This window comes from Brachycentrus maculatus, unplaced genomic scaffold (assembly GCF_059751285.1).
Source record: "Brachycentrus maculatus isolate JH-2025_06_01 unplaced genomic scaffold, ASM5975128v1 h1tg000028l, whole genome shotgun sequence".
NCBI classification, from domain to species: Eukaryota; Metazoa; Arthropoda; class Insecta; order Trichoptera; family Brachycentridae; genus Brachycentrus; species Brachycentrus maculatus.
In genome coordinates this window covers 119,045-146,503 of record NW_028280782.1, presented here as the reverse complement: position 1 = coordinate 146,503, position 27,459 = coordinate 119,045, and the positions used below count along the sequence as shown (strand labels likewise).

Below are 27,459 nucleotides of genomic sequence, written 5' to 3'. Positions count from 1 at the left end.
TATAAACGCAGTGTTTTTTCTTAATCATTAACATATGAAGGAAAGGTGATCAGCCATCCGCTTCAGGTACCAGTCCAGGGTAATATTGAATAATATTTGAGTGAAAAAATCACTTATATTTATTTAAACCCCCCCTAGGAATCGAACCTGGGACCTCCAGAACGGTAGCCGAGCATGCTGACCATTATACTACGGAGGCGGACATATATGTATACGTACCCACATCCCCCATTAACTAATGTTGTATCCCATAAATTATTACTGCACATGTTAATACTATTCCTTATGTAGCTAGAATTGAATAGCTACATAAGAACCGTCAGTCCATTTAATCTTTACATTCGTTTGAAAATGCCATAACTAGGCGAAACAACTGTCACAATAAATATTTTAACGTGTTTTTTTAAAAATAAAATACAACTCAGAAGACTCAAAAAATCTGTGTTTGATTTAAAAATTAATACATAAATAAAAATGGAGTTCTACAAATTAAACGAAAATGGTATTTTCTGGCGTTTCTCATGTGTGTGATTATAATTCAGGATTCGGACCTCACATACTAATATGAGAGTTTCTGCTTAGTAAAAAGCTTCTTTACATCTCACCAATAGATGTCTCTAGTGAAGTTCTAGTGATTCAAGAACAAGGTTTCTAAATTGGTTCATATTTACAGAACTTCCAAGAATTTGAGTAGTGTGGTTGTCAATAATGGGTAGAATTAGTGAATGTTACACGTGTGTAAAGTGATCACTTAAACCAGCCTGACGGTCGTCAGCCCCGTAAATGCCCAGACTTTCATATTCTTCTTCATCTTTGATGAGATGTCAAAAAATAATAAATTAAACGCCAAATCTTTAAATATATTGTAAATCAGGCGATCGTCATGAATCTTCCTCAAAAGTCATCTAGAGGAAGACCAAAAATCATGGATGCTACAGAAAGATAACATGATTCAAAGGCATGGCCTAGGTGACGTTGTCCATGACAGAAGGACCTACAACATAAGGACGAGAAGAGCTGATCCCAACCGTTTACAAAGACGATAAGTTGGGATGGAGCCAGGAATAGGTAGAAGAGATGATTTTTATTCATTCACTTATATTTTTGTAGTATTACAAGATATTATTTTCTAAAATTCACCATAAAATTAAGTAAAGACAACAACGGACCACTGATTTTTTAAAAGATGATGATCACACGAAAGCAAAAAGCAGAAACGAACGTCGATGATTTGTATTGAAGTTTAAAATAAAAAGTAAAATACCTTTTTCTAAAAACAATAATATACAAATTTACATGGTACAGTAAACAATACATTAAGAAATATAACCATATTTTCTAAATATGTAAAAATTGCGATTTAAATAAATGTATACAAATTTAAAAAAAAATTAAGATGTTTTCTCTCTCTCTCTCTCTCTCTCTTTCTCTATCCTTATCTCTCACACTACTAAATCTTAAATGTTCTTTCTTTTTATTAAATAAGTTTCACTTCAATCACGTGTACAGTGCTGAAGTGGCTTTTTTGTATGAAATAATTTTGAACCACATACCTTTCAACGGCAGTTTTATATTAATAACTGCTTGACCACTAATAGCGTCATCAACTTCGGCTTCTATTACCAGCGCTATGAAGGTGTTGGAAGTCAACAAATTATCCGGCAGAGGTTCCTTGAGTGTTACAGTAACAGTGCTACCAACACTTGAGGTTGTAAAATAGTCCTTTGTCTCTGAAATATGTGTTTATAATAAGACGTGGATGATAATATGATGATGATAATGATAGATAAAAAAAATGTCGTCAATTGGTCTTTGAGCGACAAGTAGGCACAGTCTTCTTATTTGTAGGTCGTTTTTTAGATGAAAGTTCCATTTATTATGTACAAAGTTTATCAGATTAATTAGTAGTTTTTTGTGTTTCTTCTAGCTAAAACATGTTTTATTTTAATCTGTATTGGGTACTGGAGAAATAATCTAGTGTGAACCAAACAGGAACTTCTCAGGATCTAAACATTGCTGGGTGAAAACCATGTAAAACTCTTCAGAGAAGTCGGACTGTTGACTCGTCAACAGACCTTCCGTTCCACTAGAAGAGAGTTCGGAATTTTGTGTGCTAGCTTGGTTTATGGTACCAATGCCCTTCAATAGTTTTATTTTTTCTTCGTGGGTTGCAATCTTCTGTGATGTTTGGTTTATTTCTTTCATGGTCAGTCTCCACCCGGCTTTGTCCTTCTCTCGTCTTTTCAACTCAGCGTACCCGCTATAGCGTATGTCGGAGATAATTTGGTCTAATGTAATTTATGTTTCGTCCTCTGTAGTTTGTGCCTTCGCAAATGCCTTCCGAAATTGTAATAAAACAGGCCTGGGTGTCTTATATTATGGCCCATCTATTTGGATCGCTGTTGGCTTACTTTATTTAGTAAGCATTTAGACTCTCCAGACCTGCTTGATACTTTGTTGTTCCCTACATGTTCCGACCGATGAATTCCTAACAAGCGCCTGAAGCACCACATCCAAAAAGAGTTTGGAGTGGGGAAAAAGAGAAGCCGAGTTTATTACGCCTTCTCGGTGAGGCTAGATGGCTAAATCATAGCCGAGTAGAAGAGGCATGCAGTGGACTGACCATAATAGAAGCCAATCATCACAAAAATCGTAACCCACGAAGAAGATCAAGTCCATATCGAAAATGACGAAATGTCATGTTGGTTTTTCTCTTTGGCATATTGTTTTATTAGCCGAACATTTTTATATGAGAAAATAAATAAAAAGTACCATTTAATCATTTTGATTCTCACCTCCTGATAGAATGAAGTTCACAGATGTAAAATCCTCAGTTAGTTTAATAGTTGGCATATTTAAATTGTGGTCTTTCGAATACTCGGCTTCGTATACAGGTTCTTCAAATTTTAAAACAATTTTTGGCGTTTCATCTGCAAACAAAAATATAATTAAAAATAATATGTCAAAATCTGGTATAATTTAAATTATTTTATTTAATTTTTTTCATACCTCAACTTATTTGTGAGTGATTTTGAAATATTCGAGCAAAGGCACTATGAAGAAAGCTTCATGTGATCGAATTTCAACTACAACCATGGGATTTTTAAAATGCTTCATCTTTTCAGGGCTATTCTATGGCGTTGAAAGCTGGATTCTTACCTTTAATACCACAAAGATGTTTGAACATCTTGATGAAGCGGAGTGGTATTACAAAAATGTGAACGATGAATGATAAGGAGAGTGTTGAATCGTACAAAACATAATATGATGAAAATTTATTGACCATACACTCGTATATATATCTTCTTCCTGTCTCCATACCAACTTATCGTCTTTTTAGACTGTTGGAGTCAGCTCTGCTTATCTTCAGGTTGTAGGACCTACAACCTTGGACGAATTTGTTTCCTCTGCTTCACTTTGCTAGCCCTAACATATTTCCAATCTTTGGATCACCGAGAGAAGAATCACCCTCGCTGCCAGACAGGGTATTGCATCTTGGCGTTTGTTTTTCCATGAAGCTTTGGTTTATTTGACTATAAAGTTTTTATGCGCCGACGGTCGTCAGACTTGGCTTACTAGGGTTGTATCCGCTGTTGTTGGTAAAGCGATGACCGATTATCGGATTCAACTAATGAGTCTGGATACTCATTAGGGATGCTGTGTGCGACTATTACCCGAATGTCAACGCCATTTGTGAGACGCTACTAACATGTGGATCAGACGTTTAAAACTTCCTAGGTCTTTGTTCCCTGCCTATATTAGTCAACCGGATGACATTGGCCTTCCCATATCATGTGGAAGAATAGGTCAGGAGTTTCTCTTCATAGAGTCTGAGACCAGTTGGTATTTATCAGTAATCTTCACTATTTTAATGCAGTATGTTGCATTTATATTTTTTTAACTAGTCATCTTTTTTTATAAAATAATTCCGTATGTCAAATTACAAAAATAATTTACAACCTTTGTGAGTGTGTATGAATACTTGTTCACAAATCTGGGTAATCTCCAATTATAGGAGTTATTTTTCGTATTATTTTTTTGACATCCCAACAAAGATGAAGAAGAATGTGGAAATCTGGGAATTTTCAGTTTTACTTTACAAACTAGTAACATTCACCAATTCTACCCGTGATTGACAACCACCCTACTCAAATTCTTGGAACTTCTGTATATATGGTTCAATTTTAAAACATAGTGCTTGAATCACTAGAATTTCACTAGGGACATCTATTGGTGAGATAAAAGAACCTTCTTATTGAGCAGAAACTCTTACTTGGATTATAATCCCAGACTCCGTAAATGCCCAGACTTTCATATTCTTCTGCATAAATGTTGAGATTCCAAAAAATATCACAAAAATAATAACATAATATAGTTACTTTGAAATTAAGCTTAATTTATAAAATTATTGAGTATGTATGCATATTCTATAAATTAAATGGGTAGGTACTTACATATACATATTTTTTTATACATAACTTCCTCTTCTTCTTCAATATTAATTAACCAACCACGTGTTACGTCTTTCAACTCTGTCTGGGTACCATCCTAAGGGAAAGACTATAGATTGTGCTATTATTTGGTTATATACATAAACCAGTTAAATTTTGACTAGAAACCTTTCGATTTTACCATACCATATTCACACAATGTGAATAATAATTAATTGTTATGTCATATTAAGGATAATAAATTCACACAACGTACGAATATACGAGAAACACCATCACCAAGTAGTGAAATGTCAATTTTATAGGTGTCACAAATTGAGATAAATAAAAAACCAATCTTCATTTTTTTTTATAAAAAAGAAGATGGATGTCTGAGCATCCCAGGGCTTGCGACGTTGCATTTGGCTGGCTTAAGTGATCCTGGTCTTAAAAAAATATGCGTACTATAATAATTCGGAATGAATCTTTCACACATATTAAACTTCGCAAATTTTTAACTGCTGAAAGGTATCCAAGATAATTGCATATATACAACGTTAAAAAATTTAGGCAGTATGAATATTCAGAATGGGCAAAACGGTGAACATTGCACAAGTGTATATATTAATTTTCAATAGAATTAAGCTATTTATATATTATGCTCCGGAGTCAGCCTCCGTGGTGTAATGGCTAGCACGCTCGGCTACCGTTCTGGAGGTCCCGGGTTCGATTCCCAGGGGGAGTCAAATAAATATAAGTGATTTTTTCACTCTTATATTTATTCAATATTACCATGGACTGGTGCCGGAAGCGGAGGGCTGATCACCTTTTCATCATGTGTAAACGATCAAGATAACACGTTTGTATGATTCAGTACCCAATGCACCATTGGGGTGTGGATAAGGGTTTGAATGAATATATTATGTTTCACTAATTTTTCAACTGATGGTGCCAGTATCAACTATACTTTCAAATCTGTTAAATAACAAATGAAAGTTATCGAAGTCCATTGCATATATACAACTTTCGAAAATTAATGCAGTATGGATGTTCAATAAGGAGAAAAACAGTGAATGTTCCAAATATGTATAAAGTGATCACGTAAGACCTAGGACTCTTAGACATCCATTTTCATTTGTATAAAAAAATCGATAGATGTTTCATCTGAAGTTGAAAGACATATAATTTTGGTATATAATCATCATGAAATGTCACCAATAAACCACATACAAAGCAGTGAAATGAAAGAAAGCAGAAAGCCATTTGTTATATCTTTGTGAAACAATTCGGTCCAGAATCTTCACAAAAATACGTTCTTACCTTTTGGTACAGAAATGTATATCGTAGCAATTGCTCCAATAGTGTTCTTCTTATCGGCTAGCAGTGAGAACATGAAGTAATCTGTAGTTTGTAATACGTCATCAGGGATAGGACCTTTTAAAGTGATTTCAACCACATTTCCTGTATTCTTCACTTGGAAATATTTATCTGGAAAATTAAAAAAGCACTTTAATAATTTATAAATTATATTTCATTTAACTAAGGAAACCATGAGTCGTGTGGCAAGACTCAAGTGGCAGTGTGCGGGACATGTTGCAAGACAAGGTGGACTCCTAAATGTTTGCGATGGAGACCTTGGGAGTATAATAGAAGTGTCAGAAGACCTCAAAAAAGATGATTTGACGACATAGCAGCTGTGGTAGGTAGAAATTGGCTGCAGGCACTAACAAACCGGAAAAATGGAAGTATACGGAAGAGACCTATATCCAGCAATGGAGGACAGAAGGCTAGAGAAGAAGAAGATGAAGAAGGAAGCACTGTCATCTTCAGGGATGGATAGTACATATCCATCCCTGAAGATGACAAGGTCCTTGTCGAAACTGGTTGGAGAAAAGTACCCATAGTAAAAGTGCTTTGAAACAAACTTTTAGAAACTTTAAAAAATTAAATAACTTTGTTATAACAACTTTTTTATTAATACAAATTAACCTACCGGTTTCGACAAGAACCTTGTCATCATCATGGTTTAAATTAATTCAAAAACATTAAAAAATATTGCAATACTTTCACCAAAAAAACTTCCACATATACTTTTTTTGGTGAGAGTATTTTAATGTTTTTGAATTAATATAAACCCTGATGATGACAAGGTTCTTGTCGAAACTAGTAGGTTAAATTGTATTTATAAAAAAGTGGTTATAACAAAGTTATTTCATTTTAAAAAGTTGATAAAAACATTCAAGAAACAAACTTTTAGTTCTATTTTATATTTTCATCGTCCATGTATAGTTGGAGTACAACAAAATACATTTTTAATTGGATACATACCATCAGATAAGGAGAACCCGATATCGTCAGCAAATCCACTAGACACTTCAATTTTATCATCAAAGGACAGATCGCCTTTCTCTATGGAGCCCGTGTAGTAAGTCTTGCTGAACTCGGGAGGATCTGGCAACTGGGTGATCGGATCTGCTGTCAGGGTGATGGTCGCTTCTCTCGTTATTGGGTCGTCTCCAGTTCTGTCGACATCCTGCAAGGACAGATTTACACATCGTAAGAGCAAATCAAACCCAAATTAGTGTCAGTCTTTTGTTCTCTTTTATTTCTTTATGAACCCTCTGATCACCACTGCTGGATATAGGCCTCATCCCCTTCTTTCCATTTCCTACGGTCGGTTACTGCTTGCAACCAGTTTTTACCCCCCATTAGTATCATAATATTATCTAATATTCACGCCGCTTCTCCGCTGGGGTAGGCAGAGGCAAAATAACGTCACACCAATCTGTATTTACAAATAAATATCTTCGCTGCTTCTACATTCACGCATCTCCTCGTACATACTCGCTGATTATTACGACTACTGACCTGACCACTTTCGAGTATTTGAAATATTAGATCTTGACTAGTTTTTTAAACCTACTTACTAGCTAACCATTAGGCTGCTTTCCGCAGGGGTAGGCAGAGAGAATAGAACACCACACCAATCTGCATTTCCAAACAATCGTTGCCTTTTCCATATTTATATATCTCCTTATCCGTACCCGCCGATTATTACGATTCCTGACATGACTACATTAGCTAGAAAGCTTTTAAATATGTTCTCATTTGTATTTCATTTTGTATTCTCAGTTATATTTTTTCATTTGTTTCTTTTAAAAATGCTTTAAGAAGCATATTTAAAAGAAATAAATGAAGGTATGTTTTCATATTATTTTTTGACATCTCATCAAAGATGAAGAAGAATATGGAAGTCTGGGCATTTACGGGGCTTACGGCCGTCATAGGCTGGTTTAAGTGATCACTTTACACACGTGTAATATTCACCAATTCTACCTATTATTGACAACCACACTACTCAAATTCTTGGAAGTTCTATATATATGAACCAATTTAGAAACCTTGTTCATGAATCACTAGAACTTCACTAGAGACATCTATTGGTGAGATGTAAAGAAGCTTTTTATTAAGCAGAAACTCTTATATTAGTATGTGAGATCCGAATCCTGGATTATAATCACACACATGAGAAACGCCAAGCAAAGAAACGTCAAGTAAGCCCCGTAAATGCCCAGACTTCCATATTCTTCTTCATCTTTGATGAGATGTCAAAAAATAATATGAAAATAACTACTGTAATTGGAGATAATCCAGATTTTGTGAACAAGTATTTGGACACACTCAAAATGTTGTAAAGGTATGTTTTCCTCATCTGTCTATTTTAAGCATGCTTCTTACCTTATGTCTTTTTATTATACCTTTTTATTGTTTTATATTTTGCCTTGTATTAGTTTTGTTTAATTTTTTACATTTTTTGTGCATTTCAATAAGATAACCACATAGCGAATGAGGACAAGATATAGGGGATGCAAACCATACGTTCTTTCAGTGTCCGCTGACAACAGAGAAGAACTTTCTAAATAGCTTAACAAGGGCAGGAATCCAACTCCCCACCCAAGTATCCACCCCTCTTTCTGAACCTAATTCTAGAATTGCGGTCATAATTTCTAAAATGATAAAGCTAAACGCATTTAAACCATGAAATTATGTTTTGATTGTTTTTATAATTTTTCTATTACTTTTTTGTTTGTAAATAAAAATAATACTTGACACTGGCAGAAACATCCTTTCACTGGGTGACTGCCAATTAAATAATTAAAAAAACTTTCTTGGTTGTGTTTCAGTCTTGTTGACCGTAATCCTATATCCCAAAATGATATATGTAAATTACTCATCGGGAATATTATATATATCGTAGTCGTACAGGAGAAAGTGACCAACTAACAAAACGTAAAATGTTCAGGAGGGCCATTTAAGTCACTTTTGCTTGGTAAGAAAATAAACATAAATGTAGCAATATTAAGCTAGTAAGATATCAAATAGTCAATGATCACGTTTTTGTAAAAAATACACTCGGTCACTTTCTCCTGTATGACTACGATATGACTAATGTATGTAATTTCTTTTGAATTAAATAAATTAAATAAATTAATTAAAGTTTTATACCGTTGCGTATATTTTGAGTACCATAGGTTCCTTTATACTCAAAATAGCATTTTTAGTCTTCAAAATTCCAGTGTGAACCTTCTTCGTGCTATCGACTGCTCCGTATTCCATTTCCAGGAAGTCATTCGAGTCTATGGTGAATAGTATTGAGCTTGTGGTGAGGTCATAGTCTCGAACTTTTATTTCCCCATAGAATGAGGAGATCGCCACCCCCTGCGGCATCGGGGTGAAGATCTTGTAGTTGAAAGTATTTGATGGTAGAAATTCGGGAGGATGGTTGTTTGTGTCTTTTATTCTGTAGGTTATAGGCTGGAAAAAGAAAGAAAACATTCATAAGACGTTGAAACCTCACTAACCCAAAACCACGGGACATGTATCAATGTCTCTCAGTAACTTTTTCATTTGTTTGTGAGGTCCGAATCCTGGATTATAATCACATACGTGAGAAACGATAGAAAATATTCTTTTTATTTTTTATTTGTAGTTTATCCGCTTACGGTGCATAGGGCACTTCATCATATAAACGCAGTGTTATTTTGATCGTTAACATATTATGTAGGAAAGATGATCAGCCCTCCGTCTAATTTAAGTCATCTGTTGCGTGTGTGTAATATATAAACTAAATTTTGAGTATAAACTCAAAATATGGTTTAAATGGATTTTTGTCACGATGTTGGTTTATTGGCTGATAAATTAATATGAAAAATCACAAGACTATCGATAACATTCTTATTGAAATCTGTAGAGAACTAAGGGAGATATTAAGGATTAACCTTTAGATATTCAATACGTTAATAATCAAATTTAATTTAATTGGACGTAATATTGTTTATTGTCTATGGTTTATAGAGATAATGTTGTAGTAGTAGTGTGGATTGTTTGTTTACCACTACACTACCATTAGTGTTATACAAATATGAAGGGAGGGGGGTTGGGAGAGTGGACCATAGACATCAACAAATAGTACCACCAATAATTTAGCAATGTTACCAATATCAAAATAAGTCCATCGTTTCTGTGACGTCATTAATTACCAACTTACGAAAAAAACGTATTTACGAAGGAGAATTTTGCAAAATAAAATGTTGATAGAAAATATTGATTTAATCGGTTGTTATAAACACAAAACAGAATCCATATTTACATTTACATCTGGCAATTTCTTTTTGAAAATGATTGATTGGGACGATGAGAAATCTCTAACATTAATCGATGCCTACAAAAATGATCCCTTATTGTGGGACCCAGCTAACATAAATTATCATAAAAAACATTTGAAAGATGACGCTTGGGCACACATAGGTGATATTATGGACGCAAATGTAAGCAGAAAATGATAAGTATACTGGCATCATACAGAAGAGAGAAAATGAAAATTAGGAAATCTAGGGACACCGGGAAAGGTAACTACTACTAAATAACTAACACTGAAATATTTTTTTTTTTTTTTTTTTTTTTTTTTAATAAAAATTAATAAAAAGCTTCTTTACATCTCACCAATAGATGTCTCTAGTGAAGTTTTAGTGATTCATGAACAAGGTTTCTAAATTGGTTCATATATATAGAACTTCCAAGAATTTGAGTAGTGTGGTTGTCAATAATGGGTAGAATTGGTGAATGTTACACGTGTGTAAAGTGATCACTCAAACCAGCCTATGACGGTCGTAAGCCCCGTAAATGCCCAGACTTCCATATTCTTCTTCATCTTTGATGAGATGTCAAAAAATAATATGAAAATAACTCCTGTAATTGGAGATAATCCAGATTTTGTGAACAAGTATTTGGACACACTCAAAATGTTGTAAATAAATTATCTGGTCAAATTATAAGCTTAATAATAAAAATGAAAATAGTATTTTCTGGCGTTTCTCATGTGTGTGATTATAATCCGGGATTCGGATCTCACATACTAATATAAGAGTTTCTGCTTAATAAAAAGCTTCTTTACATCTCACCAATAGATGTCTCTAGTGAAGTTTTAGTGATTCATGAACAAGGTTTCTAAATTGGTTCATATATATAGAACTTCCAAGAATTTGAGTAGTGTGGTTGTCAATAATGGGTAGAATTGGTGAATGTTACACGTGTGTAAAGTGATCACTCAAACCAGCCTATGACGGTCGTAAGCCCCGTAAATGCCCAGACTTCCATATTCTTCTTCATCTTTGATGAGATGTCAAAAAATAATATGAAAATAACTACTGTAATTGGAGATAATCCAGATTTTGTGAACAAGTATTTGGACACACTCAAAATGTTGTAACACTGAAATATTTTTTGGTTAGGCAATATAACTGGTTTACCTTCCCTTGGTTATGTATTAACTGCTTCATCTGTTACAGATACAGTAGTTGCGTGAAATTTTAACTAAACTAATGAGCGGATACCACAGAAACAGATAAACCAATGGCTCTCAAACTTTGCGAATAAAACGTTATAGAAATAAAATATGTATATATTTTATTTCTATAGAATCAATTATAGGTTGAGTATGTTAAATTAGATATTCCTCCCGTCTGACAAAGATCCATTTTATCACTTACCAAAAGTCTTGATAGTCGTGTGCACGTAAAAGTAATTTGCATCGTGAACTCCTCTAAAGTCTCTTGTTTTTCGTAGTCGGCGAAAGCGCTTGACAACGTCAATACGAAATTTCCATCTTGCAACGTTGCCTCTACGTATTTTTCCTTGAAGTTCAAGTTATCGGATTGAACCACCAGAGTAATGCCTGTTGGATTGAATATATGCATTATATCCAGGCAAAATTGTAAAAAGTCGATGCACAAGTGATCATACCGCTCGCTCCTTTCAACAACGCCATAAATAAAAATACTTGATTTTTCAGGAGATCGTTTTTTAAGTTTAAAAATATAATACAATGTATTAAAAATAAATATCAAGCCACTTATTGAACTTTTTACTGTGCAACAGATCTTTTTAGGTAAAACCTGAATGTTTTTTCTTCATTTGAAAAATATTTAGTATATTTAAAAACATAATTAAACAATACCTTTTCTTCAAAATGTAAAAACAACATTTTCTGCCCTATAGTTAAAAATATGTCGCATTTGTTGGGATATAGTGCATTTACTGGGCATTCCGAAAACATGCACAACTGAAAATTGACGATTTTTTATATATGACGTTGTTGAAAGGAGTGAGCGATATGGTAATGATATAAGTACTGACATTTATGGGAGGTACGGTAAAACCTCGATATAACGAATTAATTGAGGGGGAGAGGGTTCCGTCAACTCATCGCACCACTAATGTAGATGATGTAATTTATTTTTTGTATTTTAAAAGTATTGTTAACTTTGTGGTATGGTAATATAACGCTCTCCTTATCGTTCATCGTCCAATGTGTGTAATACCACTGGTGGTATTACACAAAGTGAACGATGAATGATAAGGAGAGCGTTATGATATAATTTGTTCATACAACACACTATTTAATAATTTCATTAATTGATTCGGCAGTCACTTTGTGTTAAAATCTATCCCTTTTTAATTAATATTTTACTAAATAAATACCACGATTTCTTAAAATCTACTGTGACACGCGTATCGATGCATTCCGCGTCATTTTTAAACACCGTGCGTACAAACACATACGATATTTGAAAATGATGCGGATTGCATCGAAACACGTGTCACAGTAGATTTTAAATAGTGGTATTTACTTAGTTAAACATTTATTAAAAAAAGTATTTACTTTTGTCAATTTTTTATTACAATAACATCGAGACTAAATTATGGGGGTCGCCTGGTTTACAACATATTCAGGTTCTCTACGTCCTATATGTCTCTACCATCTCAATTGCCTTTCCTCAACCTGAGTATTGATGTCAGTTACAGTCAGGCTTTCTACGAATTCTTTATTTTTTCTCCAAGAGACACTCCAGCTGACCATCTAAGCATTCGCATTTCAGCGGTTTCAAGTTGCCTAGAGTAGGTGTTATACATCGTCCAGCATTCGGAGCCGTAGAAGAGTGCACATTTAAATTAAGTGTGGATAAAACTATGTTTATTATATAAAATGCAGTTCCACCAAGAAATGTCAGTACAAAACAAAAATGTAATTTATTATTGTTTTATTTTATTTGTTCGGGAATTGTACAGCTTACATATACCATTAAAATGATATAATAAACAAAAATAGTTACGTTAAAAAAAAGCTAATTAAACAATTCTACAATTATGTTATAAAACTATTAAATAACATTCAGAGATTTAAAAAAAGGGTGTGATATAAAATAATAGATTTAACAGGAAGGGGAAGGAAAGGAAAGGAATTAATGAGGGTGGTTTAAGGATTTTTTTATGTAAGAAGTTTAAAAATAAGAAATAACGTGGATGAAAAGGGTTATTACCTGTGACGTCAGTGGCCTTTCCCGAGAATATAACACTCCTCTCAGTATCCTGGAAACTTATTATCTTAGCGGAATTCCAGTCATTTTCCGCAACTCCTTCGATTTGACAATTTCCTTCCTGACCTAAATAAGGAACAAACAAGAAATGATTAAAAATAGACCATTTTTACTGAAGGGAAAAAAATAAGTATGGACCACACGCCATATTTCAACACGCAAGAAAGGTTCAAAATGTGAAATCTATCATCATATAATAACACTATTTATTAAATTCTATTGAGCACCGTAAGTGTGAACATACATGTTACGATGAATTTAAAGAAATTGTGGTATTTACCAAGGAAAACCTAAATTAAAAATGGATATATATATATATATATATATATATATATATATATATATATATATATATATATATATATATATATATATATATATATATATATATATATATATATATATATATATATATATATGCATTTTTTAACAAAAACGTAATCATTGACTATTTGATATTTTACCGGCTGAATATTGCCCTGAAAAAAATCCCAAAGGATTCAAAACTGCATCGATGTTTATTTTCTTGCCAAGGAAAAGTGACTTAAGTGGCCCTCCTGAACGTTTTACGTTTTGTAAGTTGGTCACTTTCTCCTGTACGACTACAATATATTATATGTGTGTGTATTTGTGTGTGTGTGTGTGGGTTTTCTGTTCCCAGTGTGGTGACTCAGGTAGGTTCCTAAACGGACAACGGACCTGTCAACTGTGAGTATGAAGAGGCTATGAGAAATTGATCTAGTACAGCATAAATAAACATGAATGTATCTTAACACCCTCCTCATTATTCCATCGTCCACTTTGTGTAATACACTTTAAAATCGGTATTACATTAAGCGAACGATGAATTATAAGGAGATTAAAATATAATATATATATATATATATATATATATATATATATATATATATATATATATATATATATATATATATATATATATATATATATATATATATAACAAATACTTGTTCACAAAATCTGGATTATCTCCAATTACAGGAGTTATTTTCAGATTTTGTGAACAAGTATTTGGACACACTCATAATGTTGTAAATTAAATTATCTGGTCAAATTATAAGCTTAATAATAAAAATGAAAATGGTATTTTCTGGCGTTTCTCATGTGTGTGATTATAATCCAGGATTCGGATCTCACATACTAATATAAGAGTTTCTGTTTACTAAAAAGCTTCTTTACATCTCACCAATAGATGTCTCTAGTGAAGTTCTAGTGATTCATGAACAAGGTTTCTAAATTGGTTCATATATATAGAACTTCCAAGAATTTGAGTAGTGTGGTTGTCAATAATGGGTAGAATTGGTGAATGTTACACGTGTGTAAAGTGATCACTTAAACCAGCCTATGACGGTCGTAAGCCCCGTAAATGCCCAGACTTCCATATTCTTCTTCATCTTTGATGAGATGTCAAAAAATGATATAATAATTATCATTTGAAGTTACACATTTAGATTGACTACCTAACTAACCGTCACCCTGCTTGTCCGCAGAGGTAGAGAGAATAGAATGCTACACCTATTTGTCTTTGCACACACGTTTCGCCTCTTATTCATGCATCTCCTCATCCATACATATAGCAATGTAAAAGCAATGAGAGATGAACTAAAATGGTTATCTGTAAGAAGAAGACTTAAATTTAATATGTTGATATTTGTACATAAATTTTTTCACGATAAGTTGCCAAAATATTTTAAGGATAAAGTTGTCTTAAACAAAAATTGTCATGAATATGCTACTAGACAAAAGGATAAAATAAGACTACCATTATTGAAAAGAGCTGAGTCGCAAAATTGCTTGATGTATAAGGGTTTAAAAATGTATGATGAGATGCCTGAATGTATGAAGAATGAAAAGTGTCTGAAAGAATTTAAAAATAAATGTCTAAGTTACTGTAAGGAAATGTAAATATATAAAGATGATGTAAATGTATATAATAGTTTATATTAGTTTTAATATAAGCTAACTTAAGAAATAAATAAAAAAAAAAAATAAAAAAAAATACATGCCGATTAATCCGAATTATAACCTGGCCTCTTTCAAGCAAATACTTACAATAATTGATCATCCCAAGATTTCCTCGATTGTCCTCTGCTTATATTACTAATCACATTCGCCTCGAGTATGATTTAATTTATCAATAAAAAAACGTTTGAAAACATATTTATTTTATCAATGCGTTTTTTCTACACCCTCCCCTGACTGGACGCCGCCGTCGGCTAGCGAAAGGTGCGCCGGCGCGAGCCCCCTTTTAGAAGAACTCCTTTATTCGTCCACCCGCAATGAATCCGTTTGGTCGTCAAGGTTAGTTTTCTCAGGCACCTTACCCCAGATGACAGCCTCTTGACCGGTCAAATAAATCAAATCAACAAGCTCTCGTTAACAGTATAAAAACGGAGAAAAATTAACTTGATTGTTAAACGATATATACATTTACTAAAGTTGTCGGTAATTTATTTGACTTGATACACGGGAGATAATGGCTCAAGAAGGAACGACGTTGGTGATATTAGGGTCGCTGAAAGATGCCTCTAAAGCCCCGAAGATGAAGTTTGCCCAACCTGATATATCCTCTATTGAGCCCCAAGCGACGCCTGTGACCTCAGCATTGCTGGTAAATAGTGCCAAAGCCCCGAAGATTATGAAGATTGCTCAGCCTGATATATCCTCGATTGTGACCCAAGTGACGTCTGTGACCTCTGCATCGCTTGTATATGCTCCCAAGGCACCGAAGATGAAGTTTGCCCAACCTGATATATCCTCGATTGTGACTCAAGCATCTTCGATGACCTTAGCGTCGATGGTAGATGCTTCCAAAGCCCCGAAGATGAAGTTTGCTCAAACTGATATATCGTCGATTGTGCCCCAAGCTTCGTCTCTGACTTCAGCATTGCTGGTAGATGGTGCCAAGGCGCCGAAGATAAATATTGCCCAACCTGATATATCCTCGATTGTGACCCAAGCGACTTCGGTGATCTCAGCGTCGCTGGTAGATGCTGCCAAGTCACCGAAGATAAAGCTTGCCCAACTTGAAACATCCGTGATGGTAACCCAAGCCATCATAAACCTGAAGGAGTGCAGGGGATCGTCCCTGAAGGGGATCAAGAAGTACATCATGGCTACTTACGACGTGGACATAGTCAAATTGACTCCGTTCATCAAGAGATACCTCAAGGACGCAGTGGATTCAGGAGCTCTAGAAAAGGTCATGTCAAGCAAATTCTCCGGGTCGTTCAAGCTCGAGGCGAGAATGTCAAGGACTTCGATCAGCGGCTCCAGGACGAAGAAGCCTGAAGCCTACGCCAAGCAAATGGGAAACGTCGCAGAGACGCTAGCTTCAACTCCCATTGCAAATAAGGAAACTGTCATAAATAGATCTGGCATCGAATAGAAGTTGTACAAACCATCAGTTAAAATTTTATTAAATACATACAATACCTCTTATTGTATTTTTTTCTCCCAAGTGAAAATCCCTAGATTTGTGGACACGTGTAAAGAATGATTACTTAAATAAGCCTATAAGCCTCGTTAGACCTGTAAATACCCAGTTTTTCATATTCTTCTTCATCTATGTTGATATCCAAAATTGTAAAAATAAAAACTAATTGGAGAAACCCAGATTTGTGAACAAGGATTCGGACACACGCAAAACATATAAACGCAGTATTGCCTTGATCGTTAACACATGAAGGCGAGGTGATCACTCCTGCGCATCAGGTACCAGTCCAGGGTAGTAATAGGGTAATTGAATAAATATTAGAGTGAAAAATCACTTTTATTTATTTTACTTAGTGTTAAATGAAGGTTTTTGAGAATTGGACCATTTGAAGTCTTCTGGGAAATCAACTCCTTGAAATTTCTCAATGTTGACTTTATAGTCATTATTGATAGGGGGTTTCTTATCTATGCGGATGTAATTATTATTCTCGACAATATGCACTTATCTGGCAGTACTCATAAACTACAAATTAAATGAAATAGAAGCAGAGGAAAACTGAGGAAAACTTGGAACGATCAAGTATTTTAGAACGATAATTTTATTAAAATTAAACACTTGAATATACAACTTTAATGAGTTTTAATTTATTTACGACTAGTTTCGAGAACGGCAGATGTTTTCATCTTCTGGTACAAATTAAAACTAACGAACAAAAATATATTTAGGTGTATATATAGGTTAATAAATATAGGGAGGGGGGTTAAGGAACAAGATTTTTTTGTAAAAGGAAACATTGATAATAATGGTGACGTATTTTGAAACAGTATATTATTAATTATTGTTTTATCTGAATTTAAATTTTTATGTATTCCTTAATTTTCTAAATTATTCATGACTTGACCTTTATTTGTAATAGAGTGTAATAATTTAATTGTATGAGAGTCAAATGAGTGGTTAGTTTCCATGATATGATTTGCAAAATCCGATAAATAATTACTTGCTGGTCCACGGCGATGTTCTCTTATTCTAATTCTTAGACTTCTCGCAGTTTAACCAGTATATTTTTTATCGCAGTCACCGCAAGAAATTTCATGAATACCGCTTCTATGTATCTAATATGTTTACTTTTGATTTTGAGTTTCCAAGAATTTGACCCAAGTTGTTACTCAGGTTAAATTTGAGAGGGTAACAGATTATTATTAGGGTATAGATTAGAACGATAAGTTTTAGTAACTTAACGCATATCTTCATTTAATCCTAGCCAATTCAAAACATTTCCAAATAAAGATCTATAGTTTAAAATACGTGTTGTAAATAATGTGACATATTAATCCAATTTTCCTTAAAAGGTAGTATTTATTAAAAATATTGTTTTTACAGATATACATATGTATGAGTTATATGTAAGAGAAAAAAAAGCAAAAACGTTAAGTACGTAGAGTTGCAGTATGAACTGTAGAAACGAAGGCATTGGGAGTAGGATCATGTAAGGAATTGAGCAGGATAGGAAAACATACAAAAAAGAGGAAATGACGATATTGGTTCCAAGGAGAGATAACAGTGGTTCAGACGGTCCTTGAACGTTATCAGAGAGGGTTAATTTATCAAGTAAGATAATTAATTCTAGGGTTTGGCTGATTGGACATCGTATTTCGCTCACTCCTTTCAAGAACGTCATAAATCAAAAAACTTGATTTTTCAGAAGAAGGTTTTCAAAGTTAAAAAATATTATACAATGTATTAAAAATAAATATCAAGCCACTTTTTGAACTTTTTACTGTGCAACAGGTCTTTTTAGGTAAAACCTGAAGGTTTTTTCTCCATTTGAAAAATATTAAGTAAATTAAAAAAATAAACAATACCTATTCTTCAAAATGCAAAAAAAACACTTTTTGCCCTGTAGCGGGTAAATATTAAGTTAAAAATAAAAATGCCTGTTTTGCTGGGATATAGGACATTTTCTAGGCATTCCGAAAACATGCACAACTGACAATAGACGATTTTTGATTTATGACGTTCTTGAAAGGAGTGAGCGATATATATATATATATATATATATATATATATATATATATATATATATATATACATATACATATATATATATATATATATATATATATATATATATATATATATATATATATATATATATATATATATATATATATTTCTGTATGTCTGTGTGTGTACACCATCTATAGTTCTCAAAAACAGTGTAACCCATACATGAATTAACTTAAAAGTTGTCTTGTACAAGTAAATTATTTTTACTTGAAGTTTTTCAGCCGATTTTAAGTGTCAAATTTTATGAAATTTATAAAATAAAAGAATGATAAACTATAAGCCGCATTTATTTACGATATTGGCTGCCAAACAGATATTGGTGAGTGTATGTTGAAATTTAAATCATCATATATACGTTCTACAAAGTTAATACAAAATCGATAAATATTATAAAACTGTTGTTAACGAAAAAAAACGATCCATCAGTGTGACAAACGGTTTGAATATTTCATCAAATGTTGTAATTTTTATTCATATCCAATTGAATCCTGTGTGAATCATCGTAATGCATTGGAAATTATTTTGCTGTCATGTTATCTCGCCATATAGATAATTTTTATACTGCTTAAAGCATTCCATGCTTATCATATCTCTATAATGATGTTTAAATGAATGATCGATGTATTCAATATATTTTATCTTTTTATCCATTTTTGTGCTATTATACATATACCTACGCACTTAATATTCTGTCTTCTTTGTATACCTTTGCTTTTTAAATTTTTTGTTTTAAGATACATTAATGTGGAAGAGGCGAAGATTGTTCGCAAAGACAGACCCCTGCTGGGAAGCGTAGTGATGTCACTTACGTAGTGTCTACTCTGTATATAGTCTTAACACTTTGACTGCCACGGAATTTTTTTATATTTCGGTCTGAAAATCTAATTATTTCAAAATATTATTTTGCTGTATGACTTTAAAATTTTTTATATAGTTTTGTTTTCTTTTTTTTTTATTGGAAAACCAACAGAATATTTCGATAAAAATAGCATAATATGATAAAATACAAAAAAATAAAAATCCCAATTATAGGTTTCCACTGTTCCACTGTTCATTTAATAATAAATTTTCTCGTCATGTAAGCCAGCATTGATTTTTTGTTTTCTTCCCAGAAGCCATCTATCCATATTAGCGTTGATGTACTAGGAAATTTTTTCGTAACTGCGTGAATATAACAAGTAAACACAGTACGAGATAACTCGTAGTCAGTGTCCTTGCAAAGAACGTAATCTATGAGTTGCCTTGTAGTTGGTAGCAACATGTTAATGTAAATACATACATAAATAAGAAGAGTACTAAAGTGTGTCTTCTTTTATTCAGTATATCCTGGCTAAATCCTAACTGGCTGTTGGGATCAGGTCTCCTCGTCGTCAGGTTGTAGGTCCTTCTATCACAGACAACGTCATTTAGGTCATGTCTTCAAATAATGTTATCTTTCTGCAGCATCCATGAATTCTTCGGCCTTCCTCTAGATGTCTTTCGAGGAAAATCCATGGCTATTGCCTGTTTCACAATATGATCCAGTTCTCTGCATCCTATGTGTCCATACCATCTCGATTGCCTTTCCTCTACCTTACTATTGATGTGTGTTACAGCCAGGCTTCCACTAACGCGTTAACTTTACATTTTATCTCTAAAGGACACCCCAGCTGACTACCTAAGCATTCACATTTTAGCATTTTCTAGTTGCCTAGATTAGGTTTTGTACATCGTCCAGCATTCGGAGCCATGTGTGCACACATCGCTCACTCCTTTCAAGAACGTCATAAATCAAAAATCGTCAATTTTCAGTTGTGCATGTTTTCGGAATGCCTAGAAAATGTACTATATTACAGCAAAAGTGGCATATTTTAAATTTAATATTTACCCGCTACAGGGCAGAAAGTGTTGTTTTTGCATTTTGAAGAAAAGGTATTGTTTAATTATTTTTTTAAATATTATAAATATTTTTCAGATTGGAAAAGAACCTTCAGGTTTTACCTTAAAAGATCTGTTGCACAGTAAAAAGTTCAATAAGTGGCTTGATATTTATTTTTAATACATTGTATTATATTGTTAAACTTTAAAAACGTTCTACTGAAAAATCAAGTTTTTTGATTTATGACATTCTTGAAAGGAGTGAGCGACATGTATCGAAGAGTGCACATATAAAATATGTATATGTGGAAAAAAACGATGTAGTTGGTATTTTATAATATAAAATGCAGTTCCACCAAGAAATGTCAGTACAAAACATAACATGTCAGTTAAATATTTTGTGTGGTTTTAAGTGTGTCAACAGTACTAATTTAGTGAAGGGTAGTATTGTTTTGCATGCTGTGGTAGTGATTGTCCTGACAAAGAAACGGGTAGGTCTCGAAACCGGTAGACATAAAAATGTCGGTGAGTGGTTATATACTAATATTACTTACATTTTTGTAAAAAAATAAGTTAGTAAAAATGACCAGCCACAAAGTCAATGCTTTAAATATGAATTATATTGAGAATACAAAACATATTTGATGTCTGTTACACCTTGGCTTCCACGAATGCGCGAACTCTTTGTTTTATTTAAGAATATATATACATATATCGCTCACTCCTTTTAAGAACGTCATAAATCAAAATACTTGATTTTTCAGTAGAGCGTTTTTAATGTTAAATATTATAATACAATGCATGAAAAATAAATATGAAGCTACTTTTTGAACTTTTTACTGTGCAACAGATCTTTTTAGGTAAAAGCTGAAGGTTTTTTCTCCATTTGAAAAAATATTTAGCATATTTGAAAAAACAATTAAACAATACCTTTTCTTCAAAATGCAAAAACAACACTTTCTGCCCTGTAGCGGGTAAATATTAAGTTAAAATTATGCCGCTTTTGCTGGATATAGTACATTTTCTGGGCATTCCGAAGACACAACTGGAAATTGTCGATTTTTGATTTATGACGTTCTTGAAAGGAGTGAGCGATATGTGATAAAATACGAAAATCTATAACTGTTTTTTCTTCCATTGTTTCTTGTCACATATGTGTGTGAGATACATTGTAGTTACTTTTATAATGTACATCCGTTCTCAATTCGATAATATTATGTGGTATAATTAATTTAGCTCGGATTATTTTACGTGCATAAATTTGTATTGTCATTATAAATTACATGATGACATTTTTATTTCGATCGAAGAGACTCAATTCTCTACAGTATTGTGATCTAAGGAATTAAAATGAAACGGCTGACTCATTACTTTATTTTAACCCCAACAGTTGTAGTATCATCCCTACCTCTCCCCCTCAACTCCTTACCCTAATCCTTTCTTTTTGTTAATTTTATCGTTTATCGTAACAAAAAAAAAATGTAATTACATTTTTTAAATTGCGTTTCCCAGTATGTAAAATAATCCGGTTAGGATCTTGCAAACATCCAAATAAATTGGTCTTTGTTAAATATAATCTTCCTCAATATAACCATGGATGGCTCCAGTGAACTCACACGTAATGCTTAAGAAATTAATGATATTGTAGTAGTTTCTAAAATTTGAGTTGTGTTCACCATTCTACCCATGATTGACAACCAATCATGGGTAGAATGGTGAATGTTGCTAGTGTGTAAAGTGATCACTTAACGATCCTATGACAGGTCATAAACCCTGTAAATACCCAGGCTTTCAAATTATTTTTATGTCGAGATGTCAAAAATGTAAAAATAACTGTGAGTGTTCGGTGAGTGGTTATATACTAATTTTATTAACATTTTTGTAAAAAAATAAATAAGTAAAAATAACTCCCAAGTGGAGAAAACACAGATTTGTGAACATGCATTTGGACACACTCAAAATGTTGTGATAACGGTAATTTTTATATTTTTTTATACATAAGTATATAGAAGCAGTATTTGTCCATTTATTTCAATATGATAAGGTACTATCCGTGACCTATATCACTACTCTGTTTTTCGTTCGTTAAAAGGTATTGATTCTTAGCAAAAAACCCGCCAGTGTACGTTTTTCTGTACGAGTAATTTGATAAAAAAAAAAACAAATAAATAAATAAATAGGTTGCCTAAAGATGCAGCTATATGATGTATTAAAATATTTTTTGATTGTGAAACATCCGAGCATAAAATGATAACAAATAAATATTATCTTATCCATATGTAAATTATCGCAATAATTCCTATTTTATTATTTCAATCACAGTTGACTCATTTAAATTAGTCAACAATTTTGAAAGATAATTATAATTAAAAAATAAAAATAATGGAGTTGACAAAAGAAGGATGAAAGTAGACTGAATGCAGTCGGAATGCGATCTCTCAGTGCGGTTAAACCGTGTATGATAGATGTTCCAATGGTGATATAAGGAAAGAATGCAAGGCTAAGATGAGGATTATCGATGGAATTAAGAAGAGTATGTTGGGATCATACAGGTGGAACGAATGAACGAGGAAAGAACGGTAAAATAAAGTTAAAAGGCGAATGTAGTTGGAAATATGAGCAGATAAATACCGAGGAAAACTTGGCATGATCTAGTATTTCAAACACTTAAGAGTAGGAATAATCTGCGGTATGGATGAGGAGATGCGTGAATGTGGAAGAAAGTGGTTTGATGTTTTCGTAGAATTTCAAATTTTGGTATTTTTGTGAGTTTATTTTTATTGCACCAGAATTGTGCAATAAATATAAGTCTTTCCAGATTTTTTTCTAGTATGTAGGTAAATCGTTAATGTGACGTATTGTTTTAAACGTAGTGTTTTTGCCTAGAATTTTCACTCATGAATTACATGAAATTATAGGAACTTTAAACATAAAGAGTAAATCCACTCACAAGTAGGCATAGGCTATGAAACTTATAAAGTTGAAGCCTGAAACATGATAAACGGTGTTGCATAAGCCGTAGCTAGATTTCAGATGCACTTGGACGATAGGTAATTAAAAAAAAATTGTTTTGGAAATGAATTTTTATTGTAAGCGATGATTTTTATTAGTGTATTCTTTATAGTTATTGTACATATTTTTATTAATATCCTTATAGGCATTAGCCGTAAATAAAAATAAAATAAAAATAATATGCGAAGATCGTTGTAGCTTTTTATTCTCTCTACCTACCCCTGCAGAGACGTGGCGTTATGGTTAGTTACCTTTGCTAATGATTTTGTGTGTGATAGTAAATAAATCCTTTACCTAGCGCTGGTTGTATCAGAAAATTAGCCAGGATGGTCACCATACAAACTACACACAAAAACGCTTTGGAAGTCATTGTGTCACTATGGCGTCATGTATGGTCCACATTCATTGCACTTTGTATAATATCACTGACGATTCGTTGGCACTATGGGTATAATATATTCGCTAGCACTAGTACTGCTTCGATCGATAGTAATTAACGACTATTTTAGCGACAAGATAACTCGACTGCGCAAGCCGATATACTGAGGTCTGAGATAGCGAGACCATAGATTAAGATAATCTTCAGTTATGTATATAAAACAAGACAAAAATATTGTGCGTACAGAACTATACACGTGATACAAATGAAACGTCTTAAAAAAAAGAGAGAGATCTTTATAAAATTAATAGACTTTGTTTTCACCATTTTTTTATTAATATAATTCAACCTACCGGTTTCAACAATACATTGTCATCATCAGGGTTTATTTTAAACAAATAAAAAAACATTAAAAATATTAGAATACTTTCACAAACAAAAAAACTTCCACACACTCCATAAAAATCCTAAAATATCTGCGAAAAACATTCAAGAAAAAAAGAAAGATATTTATTGAATGGCGTTTAATTTGTAGAAACCCATTTTAATTGTGTAAAACTAATTAACCATCATGCCGTTTCTCTGCAGGGGTAGGCAGAGAGAATCGAACGCCACACCACTCTGTCTTTGCAAAGATTCTTCGCCTCTTCCACATTCATGCATCTCCTCATACATAGCCGACAAACATCTAATTTATAAACATCGGAATGATTCAATTTATCTTCTTTTTCTTTACAATTTAGCAACTGTTTGCCTATATTATTGTTCTACTAAAATGTCAGATGTTTTTGTACGCCTCCGTAGTGCAATGGTCAGCACGCTCGGCTACCGTTCTGGAGGTCCTGGGTTCGATTCCCAGGGGTGGTCAAATAATTATAAGTGTTTTTTTCACTGTAATATTTATTCAATATTACCCTGGACTGGGACCTGAAGCGGAGGGCTGATCACCTTTCCTTCATGTGTAAACGATCAAGATAACACTGCGTTTATATGAAGCAGTGCCCTATGCACCATTGGGGTGCGGATAATATTTTAATATTTTTTTATTATTATTTAAAATGTCAGACCGTCACAATTCCATTTTAATCTTCATTTAACCTGATGATGGAATGATTATTCTGAAACCGATTGTTACGAAGTAGTGTTTTTTAAGTGGTATTACACAAAATGAACGATGAATGATGAGGAGAGTGTTATATTACCATATCACAAAGTTAACAATGCTTTTAATATACAATCGATCGAACCCTTATCTGCACCCTAATGGTGCATAGGGCACTGCATTATATAAACGCAGTGTTATCTTGATCGTCAACACACGTAGAAAAGGTGATCAGCCCTCCGCTTCAGGCCCAGGGAAATATTGAATAAAAATAATATAAGAGTGAAAACATCACTTTTTTTATCTGACCCCCCCTGGGAATCGAATCCGGGACCTCCAGTACGGCAGCCGAGCGTGCTGACCATTACACTACGGAGGGGGACAAAATTATTTTTATTATTGATTTTTGGGCAACATTTAAACTTTTTGATAATACGTATTTGCGTTTGGATATGTGCGTGTGTGCGTACGAGTAAAAGATGGTGTATGTAAGATAGGGAGAAATATGGGGAGATTCTATTATACCATACTATATGCGAAAATATTTCCCAGAAATCAGGTCGATTCCGATTTCTTCCTTTCATCATTTCCTCACCCGTTTCCTGTAAATACGACGTTATTAATAAATAATATCCTATAATATGGGTCAGGGATTGCGAAACTATGGCATGCGAGACGATTTTGTATGGCACGTGGTAAAAGATATTAAAAAATGATATATATTTGTTAACTGTATACATGCAAATAAATATATAAACTGTATACATTCATTTCAAAACTAAGTTGACATTTATTTTTGCAGCCACCGTGTGTGTCTTGTCGGTGGAGTTCTTTTTACATTTACTTAATACTTGTTTTTTTTTAAATTGTTTTTAGCTGATTTAACCTAACCTAAAAACTATTTTACAATTTTCATAGAATTAACTCTTGATCATTTACTTACTTCTTTGTTCCATATTTTTTTTGATCCATATTTTGTTCGACATATTGAAGTTTTCTACTCCCATATTATTGTTAATTCTTGGAAAAAAGTAACTTCAATCCTCGTAGTGGAAAAAATGATATTATATTTAAAAAAATAAAGTATTGACTTACAGATGAAAGTTCTACTGTTTGTATTCCATCAAAAGCTACCTGCTATGAACCTGATATAAAAAAATAACATCTAGCATCCAATAACAAAAATCTCAATAATAATGAAGTTTTAAGGGTTCTACATTTTTCTTGTCCGCCTCCGTAGTGTAATGGTCAGCACGCTCGGCTACCGTTCTGGAGGTCCCGGGTTCGATTCCCAAGGGGGGTAAAATAAATATAATAAAAAATTTTTCACTGTAATATTTATTCAATATTACCCTGGACTGGTACATGAAGCGGAAGGCTGATCACCTTTCCTTCATGTGTAAACGATCAAGATAACACTGCGTTTATATGACGCAGTGCCCTATGCACCATTGGGTGCGGATAAGGGTTTTTAATTATTTTTTTTTTGCATTTTTCTCTTACAAGTCTATTTTCATTTATTTATTTTATTTTATTAATAAGTACTGAATTATTTTTTTTAATGTTTTGTTCACATAAAAAAATCTGAAGTCACACAAACATTTTATGCATTTTTATTTCCATGGCATGTGGCACGCGACATACTATTATATTGAAAAATTTTTTTTTTGGCACTCAGGCTCAAAAAGGTTTGCCACCCCTGTTATTGGTAATAATTTCCGTGATAAACAGGATGTGAATTATCTGGGTCGCCACTGAATAAAGGTGTATTCCTTATAAAAGTAAAACGCGGAGAAAACACCTATTAAATATTCCTCTTTTTTAAAACAAGAAAATAAAAAATTGCCATTTTTTAAAGCATTTTATTTTTGCATTTACACAGAGGCATGCATACTATAATATATAGGCAGAAAAGCAGTGCCTACCCTGGATTACTCGCTTTATATAGAAACATGACCCGTGCCTACTATGTCTTATCCTTACCCAACCTACTGCCTGTCTGGATTAAAAACTCTATGCAGGCCACTGCATTTACAAGTCGATCACTCCTTTCAAAAAACTTAATTTTTCAGGAGATCGTTTATAAAGTTTAAAAATATAATAGAATGTATTAAAAATAAATATCAAGCCACTTATTGAACTTTTTACTGTGCAACATATATTTTTAGGTAAAACCTAAATGTTTTTTCTCCATTTGAAAAATATTTAGTCTATCTAAA

The 27,459-nt window shown here is 33.1% G+C and overlaps 1 protein-coding gene across 4 annotated transcripts in view; it reads right to left on the bottom strand.

Annotated features, from left to right (window-relative positions):
- LOC148312938 (uncharacterized) overlaps positions 1–24,237 on the bottom strand; it is a 51,121-nt gene extending 26,884 nt beyond the window's left edge. For 2 of the 4 annotated variants that reach the window (XM_088270666.1, XM_088270675.1), the window contains exons 1-8: positions 24,054–24,237; positions 13,310–13,432; positions 11,480–11,664; positions 8,937–9,245; positions 6,759–6,963; positions 5,751–5,918; positions 2,796–2,930; positions 1,554–1,730 (exon numbers count right to left, since the gene is read on the bottom strand). In XM_088270666.1, coding sequence (XP_088126792.1) covers positions 1,554–1,730; positions 2,796–2,930; positions 5,751–5,918; positions 6,759–6,963; positions 8,937–9,245; positions 11,480–11,664; positions 13,310–13,432; positions 24,054–24,129 — 1,378 coding nt within the window. In that variant the 5' untranslated portion in view covers positions 24,130–24,237. Of the gene's footprint in view, positions 1–1,553; positions 1,731–2,795; positions 2,931–3,009; positions 3,664–5,750; positions 5,919–6,758; positions 6,964–8,936; positions 9,246–11,479; positions 11,665–13,309; positions 13,433–24,053 lie in introns of those variants that run through there. The other 2 variants (XM_088270689.1, XM_088270683.1) reach the window with 2 other exon arrangements.
- Positions 24,238–27,459: the final 3,222 nt, after the last annotated feature.